This window comes from Oryx dammah, unplaced genomic scaffold, assembly GCF_014754425.2.
Source record: "Oryx dammah isolate SB20612 unplaced genomic scaffold, SCBI_Odam_1.1 HiC_scaffold_5, whole genome shotgun sequence".
Taxonomy (NCBI): Eukaryota; Metazoa; Chordata; class Mammalia; order Artiodactyla; family Bovidae; genus Oryx; species Oryx dammah.
Window position 1 is genome coordinate 83,840,281 of NW_024070189.1, and position 17,404 is coordinate 83,857,684.

The following is a 17,404-nucleotide window of genomic DNA, read 5'->3' on the forward strand; positions in this document are numbered from 1 at the left end:
GATAACTTGATAACCTGAATAAGGATAAGCATTTTTGTATATTTAAAAATTTCTCTATTCTCTGGTAGAGAGTAGCTACCACCCTATGCATCAGTTCAGTTCAGTCGCTCAGTCGTGTCCGACTCTTTGCGACCCCATGAATCGCACACGCCAGGCCTCCTTGTCCATCACCAACTCCCGGAGTTCACTCAGACTCACGTCCATCGAGTCAGTGATGCCATCCAGCTATCTCATCCTCTGTTGTCCCCTTCTCCTCCTGCCCCCCACCCCTCCCAGCATCACAGTCTTTTCCAATGAGTCCACTCTTTGCATGAGGTGGCCAAAGTACTGGAGTTTCAGCTTTAGCATCAGTCCTTCCAAAGAAATCCCAGGGCTGATCTCCTTCAGAATGGACTGGTTGGATCTCCTTGCAGTCCAAGGGACTCTCAAGAGTCTTCTCCAACACCACAGTTCAAAAGCATCAATTCTTCGGCGCTCAGCCTTCTTCACAATCCAACTCTCACATCCATACATGACCACAGAAAAAACTATAGCCTTGACTAAACGGACCTTAGTTGGCAAAGTAATGTCTCTGCTTTTGAATATGCTACCTAGGTTGGTCATGCTCAGTCGTGTCTGACTCTTTGTGACCAGCCATGGACTGTAGCCCGCCAGGCTTCTCTGTCCATGGAATTCTCCAGATAAGAATACTGGAGTGGGTTACCATTTCCTTTTTCAATCTTCTGAATATGTAGTTGTTAAATACATTTGAACTTTTACAGCCTTATCTCTGCCCCCAACATTGTATTCTGTTCATGTTTTTTTTTCCCCTGTGGCTTCAGATGATTTGGTAAGGTTGATTTACTGTCTAAAAAGTCACATCAGTTGTGTTCAGAATCCAAATGTTACTTCGTAGTTACAATGCTGTAATGCAGTGTAGTTCCCTAGTCTTCATTTGGCAGGGTGAATGATTCATTAACCCATATTTTGTGGCAGCCAGAAAGTGATTAGCCAGTACATATAATTTTGTCATGTTGAAAAACTAAAGCTATCTAATATTATTTCCTGTTGTTTTTTTTTTTTTTGCACTTTTCATCTTCAATAATTTTAACTTTGTGTTTCTATGTAAATGAATACCCTATCTTATACAACCCTCACATTAACTCTGTAAGTTGGTGTATTAGTTTAATAACTACTTTCTAGTTGCCAAGGTAACACTAATAGAAAATTTTTTTCCTCTAAATAAGTGGACCTTTACACAGAAGCATGCATTCAGTTCAGTTCAGTCGCTCAGTCGTGTCTGACTCTTTGCGAACCCATGAACCGCAGCACGCCAGGCCTCCCTGTCCATCACCAACTCCTGGAGTCCACCCAAACCCATGTCCATTGAGTCGGTGATGCCATCCAACCATCTCGTCCTCTGTCATCCTCTTGGATTCATGAGACCATAAAGCATGATTGAGGTTTAATGCAACATATATATCAGAGATACAGTGTGGGGACAGAAGGAGAAGGGTCCCTAGTTGTAAGAGAGTTAAGGAATGCTCACTGGCATGCACTTTGGTCCTCCATTTAACATGGTGGGTTTGAGCTTCCTGGCAGGTGCCATGAGAGCAGCATTGTGTGGGTGCTGAGACATGTGCAGCCCCAGGGAAACTGCTGCCTTTATTCTGGTGGGGTCAACTGAGTGTGTAATCTTGTCCTTGTTGAGAAGTGGCCAGGCATTGAAAAGCCAGGCCACCTAGGAATAAGTTTTCTGCTAATCCTTTTGAAATGTATTAACTGTGAGTCACACTCTCACATTTCTCACATGGCACTCAAAGTTAAATTGCTGTACTACAATCAAGTCATATCAGCTGACTTGATAGTCAAGCTCTAAGAAGGCCCAGCTGCTATATGTGGCTATAACACATTGATCTTTATTTATAGTTTTGAGACTCCAAGGAGATGGTACACATAGGCAGGGATTATTATCCCATTTTACATAGGAAACAAACTTTATCATAAAGAGGCTGTGACTTGAAAAGAAGCACCCAACTGTTTCTTTGACTGGTTGAGACTTATTGGTATAGTAGAAAATGCCCTGGATAAAAGATAGAAAACCCACCTTTCATTTTTAGTCTCTACTATAAAAATATGAATTCTGGGAGGGCTGAAAAGTCCCTAGGATGGTTCTTAATAAAATCAATTAGTAAATATTTGTTTAATGAATGAATAGAAAGATGTGGTTGTAGTTTATGCCCAGAAACTGCTTTTTGAAACTGTAGAATCTTCAAATAAAAGAATATCAGGAGCTATTTTAAGGGATTGGAACATTTCCCTCTTCAAAGGGTGTCCATATTTCAGCAGCCTTGAGTCTGTCTGGAAACAATATTTTAGTAGCCATAGACCTCAAGAGATAGTTTGATACAGCTTTGCTCAGTTCTTTAAAACATCAATAAAGCAATAAAAACCCAAACATTTTCCCCTCCTCCCAAATTAAAAAAAAGTGTGTAGCTTACTGTCTTTTGCCTGCTGTGATCTAAAATTGCTGAGCTGAGATACTTTTTACCAAGCTTTTACCAGTTTAATGGTAAAAACAGAATGAATTTGTATAAAAATGAATAGATAGGGAATAGGCTTTGCCCAAATGTGTTATTAGTATTTTTTAACTGTATTCAGAAGTTGCACTGTCTAGACAGTCTTGATTTTCCTTTGCACAATAATAAGCCCCTTTATTCAACTCTGGAGAAAGCATGTGATCATAAATCATTCTGATCCCTGCACGATCATCTTTCGTGGGCATTCACATCCTTGTCTAGTGATGTCACAAACACCATCTATACTACTTTGTACACTTGAGATGAAAATTTTGTGGACTTAAATAACTGCGATGTCCAAAGAAAGAGAACAACTGTGACATTTTTAATGTAATATGTACTTAAAACATTTGTCAATGAAAAGTGCATTGGCGTGCTCATGGTGAGGATGTACACAGAAGATATTACTGCACTCTAGGTTACAGAGCCAGTGAGACGTTTTTAACTGTAATTAAAAAATCCTTGGATAAGTATTTTTCCCTAAAGCTTTGTTTTTGTCCATTATTGTAAAAAGAAACCTGGCTTCATCCTAGGTTGTCTCTAAAATACTCAGGAAAATTCTTAAACGTTAGGGAAGAAACAACAGGTCAATTTGGCAAGAATTTTTTTTTTTTTTTACTGAGGAATCATCATTAAACCAACCCCTTGTATTGAAGTAGTATTTTCTCTTAGGTCATGCAGAATATGAACTATGAATTCTGATATGTAAAAGATAATTTAAACCAGTGAATTAAAAGACAAGTTAATTTTTGGATATTAGAAACTGAAAAACTGTAAATTCTTAAAGAGATGCATTGCAGAATAAATCTAAATTAATTTATATTATAAACAACGTTAATTATTAAGAACTTACTGTCTTTCTGATCAAATACCTTTTTTGATATTTAAGTGTTCACTGAAACCTTTAACAATTAAAAACTAATCCAAAACAGAGAAACTACTTCCCTCTCCTTTTCATTTGGAAAAAAGTTGTTGTTTGTGAGACACTGACAGTTTCTCTTTTTCTTAATGGTAAGAGCTGGAGTAGTAAACATAAGGAGCTGTTCAAGTGACAACATGAGTATTTACATGGCGGGCTGAAATTCAGAGGGGAGACCTGATCTGGCAGTGTATGGGAGCCATCACTTATTACTCGTCACATATAGATGGTGGTTAGAGCTACAGGTCCGGTGAGATGACCACAGGGAAGAAATAGGGTGGAAAAAAGAGATGGGGCTAAGACCAAGTGTTGAATTGACTTCTGCCATTTAAATGCTGGGGGAAAGAGGCTGAGAGAGTATGGTATTTCAAAAAACGTTTGAAGAAAGAGGGGTTTGTCAACAGTATCATGAGCTACTTCAAAAGACCTTTGAGACAGAGACTAAAAAATGTACATTAGACTTATTATATTTGGCAGCAGAGAAGTCTTTGAATGTCCTGAAACATTTCAGTGTTGTAGCGTGGTGAAGCCAGCTCGGTGAGCTCATTGATGAATATACTGTATAGTATTTCAGCAAGTTTGGCTGGGCATTTGGAGGTGGGATATGCAGTGTATAGCAAAAAGATCACCATGATTAGAGGAGAAAAGAATGATCAAGTTGAGGTAGAAATTTGAATATACAAGGGAGAGTATCCATAGTGTAAAAATTCTACTTTACTCCCTGCAAAGAAATGATGACCATGGAAATCAGAGTTCCCTTTCATTCTTATGTTTTTTGTAGTCTCAGAGAAATGGTCAGTTACTTAGGTCTCCCAAAGTTTCTCTTTGCATTTTTTTCCCATGGCTTCTCCCACTAGCTCTTTATCCCTGGCCCCTCTCCTAAGTTTCAGTCATGAATTTTTTAATAGCCTGGTAGAACTCTTTGTTTCATGGCTCCTCAAATTCAGTATGTCCAATTGAATTAATCATTTTCTTTTCAGACTGATGTAATTGATCACTATCTCTCTCTGTTTCATTGAGAAATCCTTCCTGTCACCGAGGGCCTTCCAGAGAGGGCCTTCCATTGTTTCCCTTGCCTCTTTCTCTCTTCCCCACCCCGTTCTTGCTCCCAGTCTCAAACCCTGCTTTGTAGGTTCAGGTTCTCAGTGCTACATTTTGAAAGATTATTTCCCCAAATATATTTAAATTAATTTGGTCCATCTCATTCAATATGGTATTATCCAAAAAATCATTTATTTTTGACATTGTATTCATTATATGAAAAGCAGTAAAAAACAAAAAATCGTTTGTCTAAAAATGGTAGATAAAATATTTTATTTATGTACCTTCTGTCAGTATGATATATAGTCCATAATCGGACATGTGAAATTCTTCTGATAGTAAGATTTGTATATAATAGTGTGTGTGCGTGTGTAGATAAAATGCCATACTCAACAGTTTCTGTATTTCTCTGAAACTAATGTATTTACAGAAACAAAATGTGTATTGTACGTTGGTTTCTTATGATTTTGGAAATTAATTATAAACCCAATTTCATTAACTTAAATTTATTGATTTAAATATAAATGACATAATTGATTTTAATTTTTGAATTGTATTTGAAAGATTAATAACACTTTTTAAAGTAGAGCTATTGTAAGATGATAAGGAAGTTAAAAGTTTATTTGGATTCATCTTTGTTTTAAAATACATTATTCATGCAGAAAAACCTTACTTTGTGTTTTAAATATAGTTCATAGTGGAAAGTAGTGTAATTATTGCTAGATCTTCAACTTTGAGGTGGAATTCTAATAAACACCCACAGCAAAAATTTTGAGATGCCATCTTGCTTCTGAATTATTAAAGACACCCACATTAGTACTTAGCCTTGGAGAAAGTAGCCTATTAGGTACACACATCTTTAGTTTTCTTTTAATAGAAATGGGAATAGAAAGTCTCTCTTTATTATTATAGATATTGAATTTTCTTTGTAATACTTGCAGGTTATATAATAATTTAAAGTGTTATTTTATAACTGAAGAGCATTAAATATTCTAGAGTGAAATCTAAGGAACTTCTGACTATTTTAAAGTTAATTGAGTTAAGAGGCAGACATTTTTGTTCTTGTTTTATTTGGGTAATGGAACAGTTAAGTCATCAGTTCTCTTTTGGGGGCCAGGCTTGGGGAACTCATCAGTGATGTCCTACTGTCTAGAACATAAATGACAGTGGAGGTAAAGCCAAAGTGGGGTGCTGAGCTACCAGGTCCCTGATGGTATTTTTCCTGTTTGTACATGTTTCTAACATGTTTATCTGTTACTGGTTTATGTCAAATTCTACGTGAGAAAGAGGACTAAAAATAGGTAGATACATTGAATAAATGAGGAGTGACAGTCTGCAGTCTGATAGAGAAGAAGAGGTGAGAAAGATGAAAAGATGTAGTCATTGCAACAAGTACTTCATGGCCTAGCAGTTCTCCTATGTGTATACCCAGGATAAATGAAAAACACATGTAGCTCAGTAGTTAAGAATCTGCCTGCCAGTGTAAGAGATGCAGGTTCAACCCCTGGGTCGGGAAGATTCCCTGGAGAAGGAAACGGCAACCCACTCGTGTCTTTGCCTGGGAAATCCCATGCACAGAGAAGCTTGGCAGGCTATAGTCCATGGGGTCACAAAAGAGTTGGACAGAACTTAGCGACTAAACAACAGCAGGTCTTGGTTGACAGCACTTTGAAAAACCATCAGCAACAATGCATTTGAATCTACTTGGCTAACAGAAGTCAAAGAAAAAAAAGGAAGTTTGTTTTATTACATACATTTCACTCTGTTGTAACACAAAACTTGCTTCAGCTCATTTTTGTGAGAAAAATTATTTTCAGAATTCAGTAGAGGGTGTAACCACTGAAAATGATTGTTTAAAAGGAACTATGGACAGGAAAAGAGAATGTAAAGAACAGAAACTAAGAATTATAGAATCAGACATGAGACATACATAAAAGCCTTAGAGGGAAACACTTGTGAAAATGCACCGTGTCAACCAGTTCATGTCTGAATCTGAGAAAAGCTGGGGAAGAGTGAAGAGCACTGAATGAAGTACTGAGTAAAGATAGGAGTTAGGAGTGAACCGTGGGGCCAACAGAGTCGTACTATCAGCAGCTGTACAGAGAAAACTGTTCATTGGTTCCAAAGAGGAGTTTGACAGTGTTAACACTGAAATTTCAGATATGGGTTGGATGCATCCAGGCAGTATGAAGTTGTGGCTAGAGAGACAAGGTCTGAATTGACCCACCTGGCTAGCCTGTACTTAGCAAATAGTATTCTTTGTGTTCTCTGGATAACACCAAAGTGTAATTAAAATTTGAAATTATTAAAATGGATTTGCTGTCACAATAAGATTTACAGATTTAAAACTCAGTGATTAAGGTTTTCTTCCACTTTATTGATTTACATTTTCGATCCCTGGGTTGGGAAGATTCCCCTGGAGAAGGGAAAGGCTACCTACCCACTCCAGTATTCTGACCTGGAGAATTCATGGACCGTATAGTCCATGGGTTGCAAAGAGTCGGACACAACTGAGTGACTTTCACTTTCAGGTAAAATATTTAGAAACTTGGTTCTTGGAATTCTGTACTGTGCCGTCCTTAAACATGGTTAAGTGTGTTTAGTGATGTTTGTTTTATCAAGTGGTTTTAAATGTTAAATAATTCTTAAGCATAATTCACATTTTCTCTTATGACCAGGAACCTTTTGAGGATGGCTTTGCAAATGGAGAAGAAAGCACGCCAACCAGAGAGGCTGTGGTCACATACACTGCGGAAAGTAAAGGAGTCGTGAAGTTTGGCTGGATTAAGGGTGTACTAGTATGTACCTGTAGACTTAATTTTAGAGTCACATTTTCTGTTTATTAGAAAGTCTTCCTAGTATTATCATTAATTCTCAAATAATGTTTTCTCTTCCTAAAACTGTTTTTATCTGTTTTTTAAGGAGAACCAAATTAATTACTTACACCTCCTTTTCTTCTGGGTATTAAATTGGGCAAAGGAAATATGCTTATTCATTTAATTGAACTATACTTGGTTCCCTCTGAATTATATTTGACAACCTCTTATGAATCTCACATGTTGTCACTTCTTGGAAATTAAGAATGAAGCTATTACATTGATGGAAGCAGCAGGATCAAGGAAGCCGGGCGGGCAGCATGGCTGAAATGTGCCTGCTTCCTGTCCTGCTACCAGATTGTCTTTTGAAGAGAAATGTGTGGAAGTTAAGCAGCAGAATACAGGAGAAATATTTATGTTGAGATCACACCAGTAGACAGGTTTAGGTAACTAAGGTTCAGATTTTCTTTGTTTTTTTTTTTCCCCTATGTTTGAAAAGGCTCTAAGGATCTAACTAGAGTAGACAGGCTGATTGAGACTTTAGAAGTGCTAAATTAGAGTTGTATTGACATTTAGGGGAGTAGAGGAAAAATTCCAGTTCTAGTCATAGTTTTATTGTCTAATTGGTAGAATGCATTTTATGCTCTGGGTTGTATTGTTTGCCTAGTCTTAGATTTTAGCATTTCAAAAGACTATATACTATGTATGAGCATAATAAATAAAAGTAAAAATAAGTTGGGGATACTGTCTTTACAAAGAGTTTTGGTTTCTGAAACGTGTGAACAGTTAGCATTTGAGTTGACAAATATTACAGAATATTTAAGGCTACTTAGAAATTATGAAATGAGGATGTTATTAAGGAGTAAGTTAAAAATTAAACTTAGTTGGATTGAAAAGAGGGGAACATACACTGCTCTTCCTTAGCGCGGAAGTCTTAAAATAGTCCTTGTATCTTTCTTGTTCATTTGCTTCTGCTGCTTCAGATAATTTGTGTGTGTGTGTGTGTGTAAAATATATACACACTCATATATTACATCATACTTATACTTTAGTTAGCTCACATTGAAGCTCTCACTAAAGCTCTTTAATATCTGTTAAAGAAAATCTTCGTATAAGAGATTTGAAATGACTTTCTGTAGTTTTAAAAGTATGTTATCCAGCTATTGGCTAGTTGAGCATTTACTGTGTATTGTATTTAATTACGTTGATCTGTGACTTGGCTCTTCCTCTTCTAGGTACGTTGTATGTTAAACATTTGGGGAGTGATGCTCTTTATTAGATTGTCATGGATTGTGGGTCAAGCTGGAATAGGTGAGTCAAGTTACATACTGTTGATTCATTTGAGAATGAGTAGGCAAAGTAACTGAGTGCATCTGTAGGCTGTAAAATTGATAAAATTCAATCCGTTGGAATCATTCTAAGCTACGTTCTCCTTTGTGTCAGACAGTTGTCTTCATGTCCCTTTTTCTAATTCTAGATTTGATCTAAAATGGGTTAAAAATAAGATAATTTGTAAGTTATAATATTAATTCAGTATACTTAGACTCATCAGTTGTAGATGTGGCAGATTTAAATGAGACTGAAAGTATTCTCAAGTTTTCTTTTCTTTCTCCCTAAAGGTCTGTCAGTCATTGTAATAGCAATGGCCACTGTTGTGACAACTATCACAGGATTGTCTACATCAGCAATAGCTACTAATGGGTTTGTACGAGGAGGTAAATTCAGTCTTTTCACGTCATCATCATTGGATTACTGACACTAAATAAACAGATTTTAAAATATTTCTATTTTTTACCTGAAAAACAACATTTTAGGTTCTATATAGGCAAGAAAGTTGCTGTTGAGCACTTCTGAAATAGATTTTGAATATAAATTTTAAATTGATCCATACGCAAACATGTATGCTTCAAATTGTTCAGGTGTCTGGTAGCAAGAATGGAGCTTCTAACTGGATTTCTTCTCCACTGAGGCACCCTTTGTTACCTCCTCCCAGGATTTCGCCCTTGGATTAGTGTTGTGCAGCCTGCATTTGGTCAGTATTATACAATACTGTCACCTCGTTCCTCCCCACTGAAGGAAATGTAGGCAGAGTTCTTTCCTCATGGTCTTAACAGCTTGTGTAAGTTAAACCTGGGGCTCTGAATCCATACCCTCAACTCCAGCTCTTTTCTGAGGGTACCCTGAGGCCTGTTGTATTGGAGCCCACAAGATCTGCCTTGTGAGGTTTTACTCTTCCCAGGAAGAATACCCAAGACAGCAGGAGAATGGCTTTGGGACCCCTGAGAACAAGAAAAAAAGAAATCCATTTCCAAAGCAGAACTCATCATTCAGCTGGAGGGGAAGATGCTGAGAGAAAGAAGAGAAGATGTGTACCAGCTCCTATAAATTCATCACAGCAAATCAACTGAGGAAGGCATCTGCCTGTTCCATCTGCCTCAACTATTTTGCAGATCTGTATTTAACGTTACATACATACAATTTCTGCTTTATCTGTATTAGTACTTGAAAAGCTGAATCTGGTTCTTTCTCCATTTTTTCCCAGTCATCTTCATATATCTTATGTACCAGAGGATTCAATCACTGTGGCTCTAGGGGAAGCTGGTAGCTCATATCAGTACAGTTATGACTATGTGTTGGCTGTTTCATGTGTACATGAAGTTGGGGTCTAAGATGTGGGTATGCCCAAGAGTTAATCAGGCAATGCTGAGAGATTCTTGGTTGCTTGTGTACTAGGTGCCCCATGCTTCATTTCATTCTGCTACTATTAGGGAATGGAAGTAGAAGGAGAAATTGATGCAGTATTAGTTATTTGAGAGGATCAGCAAATCATCGTCGACTTTCTCCTTGTCTTCAGCCCTTCAAATCTAGGTTGTGAGCCTCAAGGGGAGTGGGGCATGGACCCACGGTCAGCACAAACCCCAGACTGTTCTCTGTGTGAGTTCAAACTTCTGGAAAGTATAGATTTTCCTGCATTGTGACTAAAAAGCCACTTCATGCACTACTACCAGTAGTTTTCATATATTTTTACAAATACTTCAAAAACTTGTATCTAATCTTCTGTCCTGGGACACAGACAAAGTATGAGAATGTGAAATGCGTGAAGCTGTGTCCCAACAAAGTACCATGTTTCAGTTTTGTCTGAGTTCCCTCAAAATGTTAAGTTAGTTTACAGAGTAAACTAACTATAGGGAAAAAAAACCATATATATATATAAATAAATAAATATATGGAATTATATAATTTGAAATTCTTATGTTACCAGTTAATTCTTAAATAACAAAGTAAATATGTTTGCTGAGATAATGAAACCTATAGGAAAAGAGAAGCCATTAATTTAAAGAAATGACCAAATACTTTGAAGCTTTCCTAGAAGGCATTCATTTTTCATTTAGATCAGTCAGTGATGTTAGAAACCTGGCTGATCTTTTATAGAATATAAGTGAGCTGCATTATCTGCAGTGAGAGTTCCTATAGATGCTTGCAATGAATGTAAACTCCTATCTCCTTTATATATACTTCATAGACTTTAAGATCCCTAACAGCATTTATTTTGGTTTCTTGGTAAAACAGTATTTCCACATGGGAAAAAGTAGATATAGGTATAAAACTGGTGAGATTACATTTTATTCTGTATTCATGATTCTAAATTAAAAACACCAGTATGAGTCATATCCCAAAGAATGTATTTCTTAGCTCTCTCCACAAAAATCACCTGTCACAGATGGTCAGCCCAGTACCAGTGAGCGCCCCTAGTGCCCACATTGTGTATTTTCATTCAAAGGAACCAGGGGACCTTGGAGAAATTATTGATTCCATATCTGGGTAGGAAATGCACTAGACAAGTCTAGACATCTTTTCTCATCAGTAGGTAAAGAAGATAACAAAGGCTATTGTTTCCCATTAAAAGGACTGAGGAGCCAGCTTGAAAAACCTAACACTTTGGATAGTTTGAACAGGAGTACTACTACTAATTATAACTGATTTAAATGAAAGCATAATATAAGATAAAATCCCTAGCTTTACAGACATTACACAGACGCACAAAACCCCATTTTTACCTTTGCAGAATGCCAGAGAACTAACTTATTTTGAAAACTGATAAAGAATCTAGGGTGAATCAAGTTTTCTGATTGAAAATTTCCTTACCTCAACTCAGTATAAGAAAGAAATTAATAAGAGATTTATCCTTTAGGTAATTATTCTACAAGATAAGTGAAGAAGAAAAAGAAATTGGAGTATCCCAATTCTGTAAACGCTTTACTTAATAAGAGCACCTGTGAAGTACTCAGTGTGAATCACCTTGTGCCTATAGCTCCTGGAAGCAGAGAATAGGCAAGGAAAAGAGGAACTTACAAATGAGACTGTAGGATGACAGCAGCAAATGCCAGACTGGGAATCTCTCTGGAACAAGGAATCCTTGTTCAATAAAATTTTGCAGGGAGCAAAAAGATAGAGAGGGGGTTATGGTTTAGAACAAACTTTCAGACTTGGTTCATGTATAGATGGAGTTATCTTTCAGTATTGTGAGACCAGGGGTGCCTACATTGAATGCCCTCTATCCCAATCACTGAGGACTTAATTTTGACTTCTTCCTTGAAAGGGCTGCATAAGAGGAGATCAGGAGAGTTGGAATTATCTAGAAGGTCAGGGTGCAAAGAGTTTGGTAGAGATGCAATGGGAATAGCAGTATCTGCATGGGATGCCCTCTAGCCCAATCACTGAGGATTGAAAGTTGACTATTAAGGGAATTAACAAGAAAATATTTTACTCAAAATATTGCTGATTGTGGTTGCTCTGTTTAATAATTTCATTTTCAAGAGCCCTCTTTTAAACTTGAGCATGTAGTAATTAATATAAACTATTTTGAGGTAGTGTTTGACAGTTTAATTTGTTTTATCTTGATTCTTAACTGAATTATATATTTTTCTGCATTAATACTGAATAATATTTTATTCTCATTTTATAAGGTGTGTGCTTCCAACTCCATGGAAGTGTGTGAAATGTGTTTTGTTCTTTATGCCATAGGAGAGATTTTATGTTACTAAGTAGCCTTTACATTGACTTTAACAGTACCTTTTAGAGATTTAAACAAGTAGAATCTAGAGAAGTATAGTTTTTTAAAAAATAGAAATTAACTGTCAACTTGTAAAGAAATGTGCTGTTCTGTGCTTAGTCGCTTAGTCGTGTTCAACTCTTTGTGACCCCATGGACTGCAGACAGCCAGGCTCTTCTTGTCCATGGGAATTCTCCGGGCAAGAATACTGGAGTGGGTTGCTATGCCCTCCACCAGGGGATCTTCTCAACCTAGGGATCCAACCCAGGTCTCCCGCATTGCAGGCAGATTCTTTACCGAGTGAGCCACCAGGGAAGCCCAAGAATACTGGAGTGTGTAGCCTATCCCTTCTCTACGGGATCTTCTCGACCCAGGAATTGAACTGGGGTCTCCTGCATTGCAGGCGGATTCTTTACCAGTTGAGCTACCAGGGAAGCCCTGTAAAGAAGTATAACAGTGTCTGATTATGAAGTCTAGGATAAAAATAATATGGAAACATTCAGGGAAAGAAAAAGAGGTAAAACTTGGAAAGAAAAAGAGGTAAAAGTTAGAAAACGCAAGGTTTTTAGTTTCAGTCTTGATTGGATTATAGTAATAATGGGAGGAGGGTACTGTTTGAAGCTATTAGTGGCAAGTTGGAGAACCTCAGGCCTCTGTTTCCACCGAGTAGAACTAGCACCGCCAACTAGCTGATGGAGTCCCCTCTTGCCTTCTCCGGCATCCTCCCTGCCCTAGCCATATACACAGGCAGCCCAGAACTCTTTCCCGTCCTACAGATCCTGCCAGTGTTCTTGAAAGCTCCTGTTTTACAGAATTTACAGGTCCTGCAACTCAGGTGGTGCTGGCTAGCTTCCACTGTCACTCAGATCTGCGTCTCCTAGATTTCACAGGCCAAAGTTTCTTCTGTTCACAGACCATTAATCGCTGAATTTCAACTCATTTATGAAATAGAGGACAACCACAGGCAGCCTTTTATAATATGGAGATATAAATTCTGCTTTTTGATTTATAGTGTATTATATGAACTGAGCAATAGAAGGGAACAGTTCTTCAACCACTTTATGGTTTGGAGCATTAAAAACAGAGGTCTGTACACTTTCAAATAAAAGCCCACACTACATCAAATTTCTAATAGGTGGTTCTGAGAATCTCAAATCAGTAGAAACCTACCTATGTGACTAAGATCAAATTTTTATATTCCTTGTATTTCAGTTCATCCAAAGATAATTGTTGAATATGGGTTTTAGATTTTTAACTATGAACAGGCTCACATCATGTGAGACAGAGATTGTGTTTCTCCCTGCTACTGTCACTCCCCTCCACCCCGCCATAGATAGCCACTTGTCTAGCGCCATTTGTCAACAAACTATCTACTCCATACTGAATTAGTTTTGGTGCTATTGTTGAAAACCGAATTTTCTGTGTATTGTCTTTATTGTATCCTGTTCGATTGACTTGTTTATTCTGATACCAGTTATTCCAAGACGACCCTGTTTTGATTGCTTAGCTTTATAAGTTCTAAGTCTTTAAACTTTGTTCTTTTTCAAAATTGTTTTGACTCTTCTAGGTTCTTTGTATTGCCATATAAAATTTTTGAATTGGCAGTATCAATTTCTCTAAACTCAGAAACCCTCGCTGGGACTTTGGGATTTCACTCTTAAAAATTTTTTGGGGGGGAAGAATGGTCATGTTAACAATATTGAATCTTCCAGTCTCTAAACATGGGGTATCTTTCTGTTTATTTAGATCTTATTTCTGTCAGCACTGTTGTATATTTTTCAGTATAGAGATCTTGCATGTTTTGTTCAATTTATCCCTCAGTCATGTTTTTAATCTGTAAATGGTAATTGTAAATTTCATTTTCCAAAGTTTTTAATGACTGTGTAGAAATGCAGTAGACTTGTGTGTCTTAGTTCTGTGACTTTGCAAAACCTAAAGTCATCATCTGTGAACAGACATGGTTTATACTCTTTTCAATCTTTAGTGTTTTCTTCTCTCCCTCTCTTTTTCCCTCTCCTTCTGTTTTGTCAATCTGTTGAAATAGATAGGACCTCCAGTACCATGGTGAAGAAGCGGTGAGAATAAACATCCTTGTAGTGTTGCCAGTTTTAGGGGGACTGAGTTGAATATACTGAGTAGTTCTGGAAGATGTAATTTGTCAGATTGAGACAGTTCTATTTCTAGATTGCTGGTAGTATTTATCATGAATGAATGTTGGATTTTGTTACACTTTTTCTACATCTGTTGAAATGGCTATGTGTTTTTTTCTCTTATTCTATTATCAAAATTATATGGTATTTTGAATCTCAGTAACCTGGCATTCGTGGCATAAACCCCACAAAGATCAAAGATCTATTTGGTCAAAAAATATAATGGTTTCTGCTGCTTTTTACTTGCTGGCATTTTGTTAACGACTTTTGAATCGATGATCATGAGAAATATTTTTCTAAATTTTTCTTTTTTTGTAATAATCTGTGTCAGGTTTTGGTATTAGGATTAAGCTCAACTCATAAGGGGTGTTGGCTAGTATTGGTTCTTCCTCAATTTTCTGAAAGAGTTTTTGTAAAATCGATCTTATTTCTTCCTGGGCCTGTGGTTTTGTATATATGTGTGTGTGTGTATTACAAATTTAATTTCTCAGGAGTATTTCAATTTACTGTTCTTTTCAGAGTTCTGGCAACTTTTTCAAAGAGTTTGCCAATTTTCACTTTAAGTGATTTTTCTTTAATGTTTTCTGCACCTGTGGTTTTAACTTTTTTTTTTTTTCTACATTAGGCTTTCCTTTTTTTCTGTTTTCTTAAGGTAGAAGCTTAGATCATTGATTGCATATTACTTACTTTCAATAGAAGTGTCATTTTTTTTTTTCTTAATATTAGCACTTAAAGCTGTAATTCCTGCTTTAGGTTTATCCCACTGATTTTGATAGGTTCTCTTTTCATTATTGTTCAGTTCAAAATACTTTTTAATTTCTCTTGTGATTTGTTCTTTTACTAGTGGGTTACTTTAAAATATGTTGCATAATTTAAAACATATTTAGGGGAAGTCCATACATTCAATTCAGCACTATTGTCAGTAATGCTATGTCATTTCAGTTCTTTGAAATATATAGTGACTTGTTTTATGGCCAGTAATCATATAGCTGTTGATTAACCTAGTCATAGTTTTGGTTATTGGTGTGAAATCTACTGAGAGCTGCAGGGACATGTATCCCCAAATCAATATGTAGTAATAATGGAACCCAGTGTATAGTATTGTCATTACTTAACATCTCTCGTGTGTGCTTCATTGGTGTCTTCTACACTCAGAAGACAGGGCATTTTATTGCCAAATTTTGAGAGTTCATGAGGATCTTTTCTTACCGACTTTCTGTGTTTGCTTGAACAACAGATTTTTTTTGTAAATAAAATAGTTATTTTTTCTGTTGCTTCCTTTTAATGCATCATAATTTTTTATACTCTTCAGCTTACTCAATGATAATAAAAAGTCTTATTTAATTTCACATACTATACTGAATAAGCACTCAGAGAGACTTGAGTTTAAGCCCATTTCTTCCCTTACTATATGTGTGACTGTGGTCAAGTTACTTAACCTCTGTAAGCCTGAATTTTCACATATGTAAAATGGGAATGATAATCATACAGTTGTCCCTTGAATAACACATAGGTTAGAGATGCTGATGACCCCTATGCAGTTGAAAATCCTTGTATAACTTTTGAGTTCCCCAAAACTTAACTATAGATTACTGTTGACCAGAAGCCTTGTAGGTAACATAAACCATCGATTAACACATATTTTGTGTATTTGTATTATATACATACATATATGTATTCTTACAGTAAAGTAAGCCAGAGAGAATAAAATGTTGTCAAGAAAATTCTAGTGAGGAAAAAGTACATTTACAGTACTATGTTATACTGATGCATAAGTTTTACATCATCTTTTTACAAGATGAATCATTTGTTAACTGCATTAATACTGTCTTATATGCTACAAAACACTATATATGTTACATGTATTACTAACACTAGAGATAAAATGAAAAGATTCTTTCTTGTATACCTGAAAGTAAGACATCATGCAAATCAACTATGTTCCAACAGAAGTTTTTTTTTTTAAATGTGAGAAATTAAAAAAACATTTAACAATTTAAAAGAGAATATGAAAAATGGAATTTATATTTATTTACAGGTATAGCAATTCACACTTGAAAACAAAGAGGCAGCAATATGATTGCTTTATTGTAGCCTAGTATAATGATATGATTGTATCATGGTAGCCTAGCCTCTACACTAATGAATGAATCCTTGTACAGTTTTTATGTCATACAGTATTATAGTCATATTCATAGTATAGTATTATAAACACTGTTACATTTTTAAAAAACCACTTATCTGGCATGATGCACAGTTTCTCTAATTACCAGAGAGGGAGGAACAGAGCACAGCTTGTTTTGTATGTTAATTCTCTGAGCAAAGTTAATGTATTAGAAAGAAAATTAACATTAATTTTGTATTAGGTATCATTTACCTTAAGCCTATGTAAAGATAGACTAGTATCCACATACTTTTTGTGTGTTTAAGACATACCTAACTTGTTCTTAATTTTTTCTGTATTTCTATACCATGTGATTCATCTGTGAGTTTTTTCAAATTATCACAAATCTCCAAAAAAATTTTCAGTGTATTTATTGAAAAAAATCCACATATAAGTGGACCTGTGCATTTCACACCTGTGTTTTTCAAAAGTCAATTGTACTTGCTAGAATTAAATAAAATGTGTAATTTTACTTAATTAAAAAATAAACATTTTAAGGTATGTATCACTCTGTGTTGATTAGTAAATAGACCAGCCTTTCAGAGCAGTAGATCTTTTATACTATTTGTTGCTAAGGGAAAAAAGGGAGGGGAGAAAGCTCTTAAAACTGGTTGCCTCAAGGACACAGGAATAGAAATGAGAATAAATAGGGTGGAGTACTGTTGCTTTTCATCAGGAATTTATAGGAAGATGAGCAGATGCT

The 17,404-nt window shown here is 36.1% G+C and overlaps 1 protein-coding gene across 2 annotated transcripts in view; it reads left to right on the forward strand.

Moving 5' to 3' along the window:
- SLC12A2 (solute carrier family 12 member 2) overlaps positions 1-17,404 on the forward strand; it is a 95,608-nt gene that overhangs the window by 18,922 nt on the left and 59,282 nt on the right. For both annotated transcript variants that reach the window (XM_040241762.1, XM_040241763.1), the window contains exons 2-4: positions 7,197-7,316; positions 8,570-8,645; positions 8,954-9,049. In XM_040241762.1, coding sequence (XP_040097696.1) covers positions 7,197-7,316; positions 8,570-8,645; positions 8,954-9,049 — 292 coding nt within the window. The remainder of the gene's footprint in view (positions 1-7,196; positions 7,317-8,569; positions 8,646-8,953; positions 9,050-17,404) is intronic.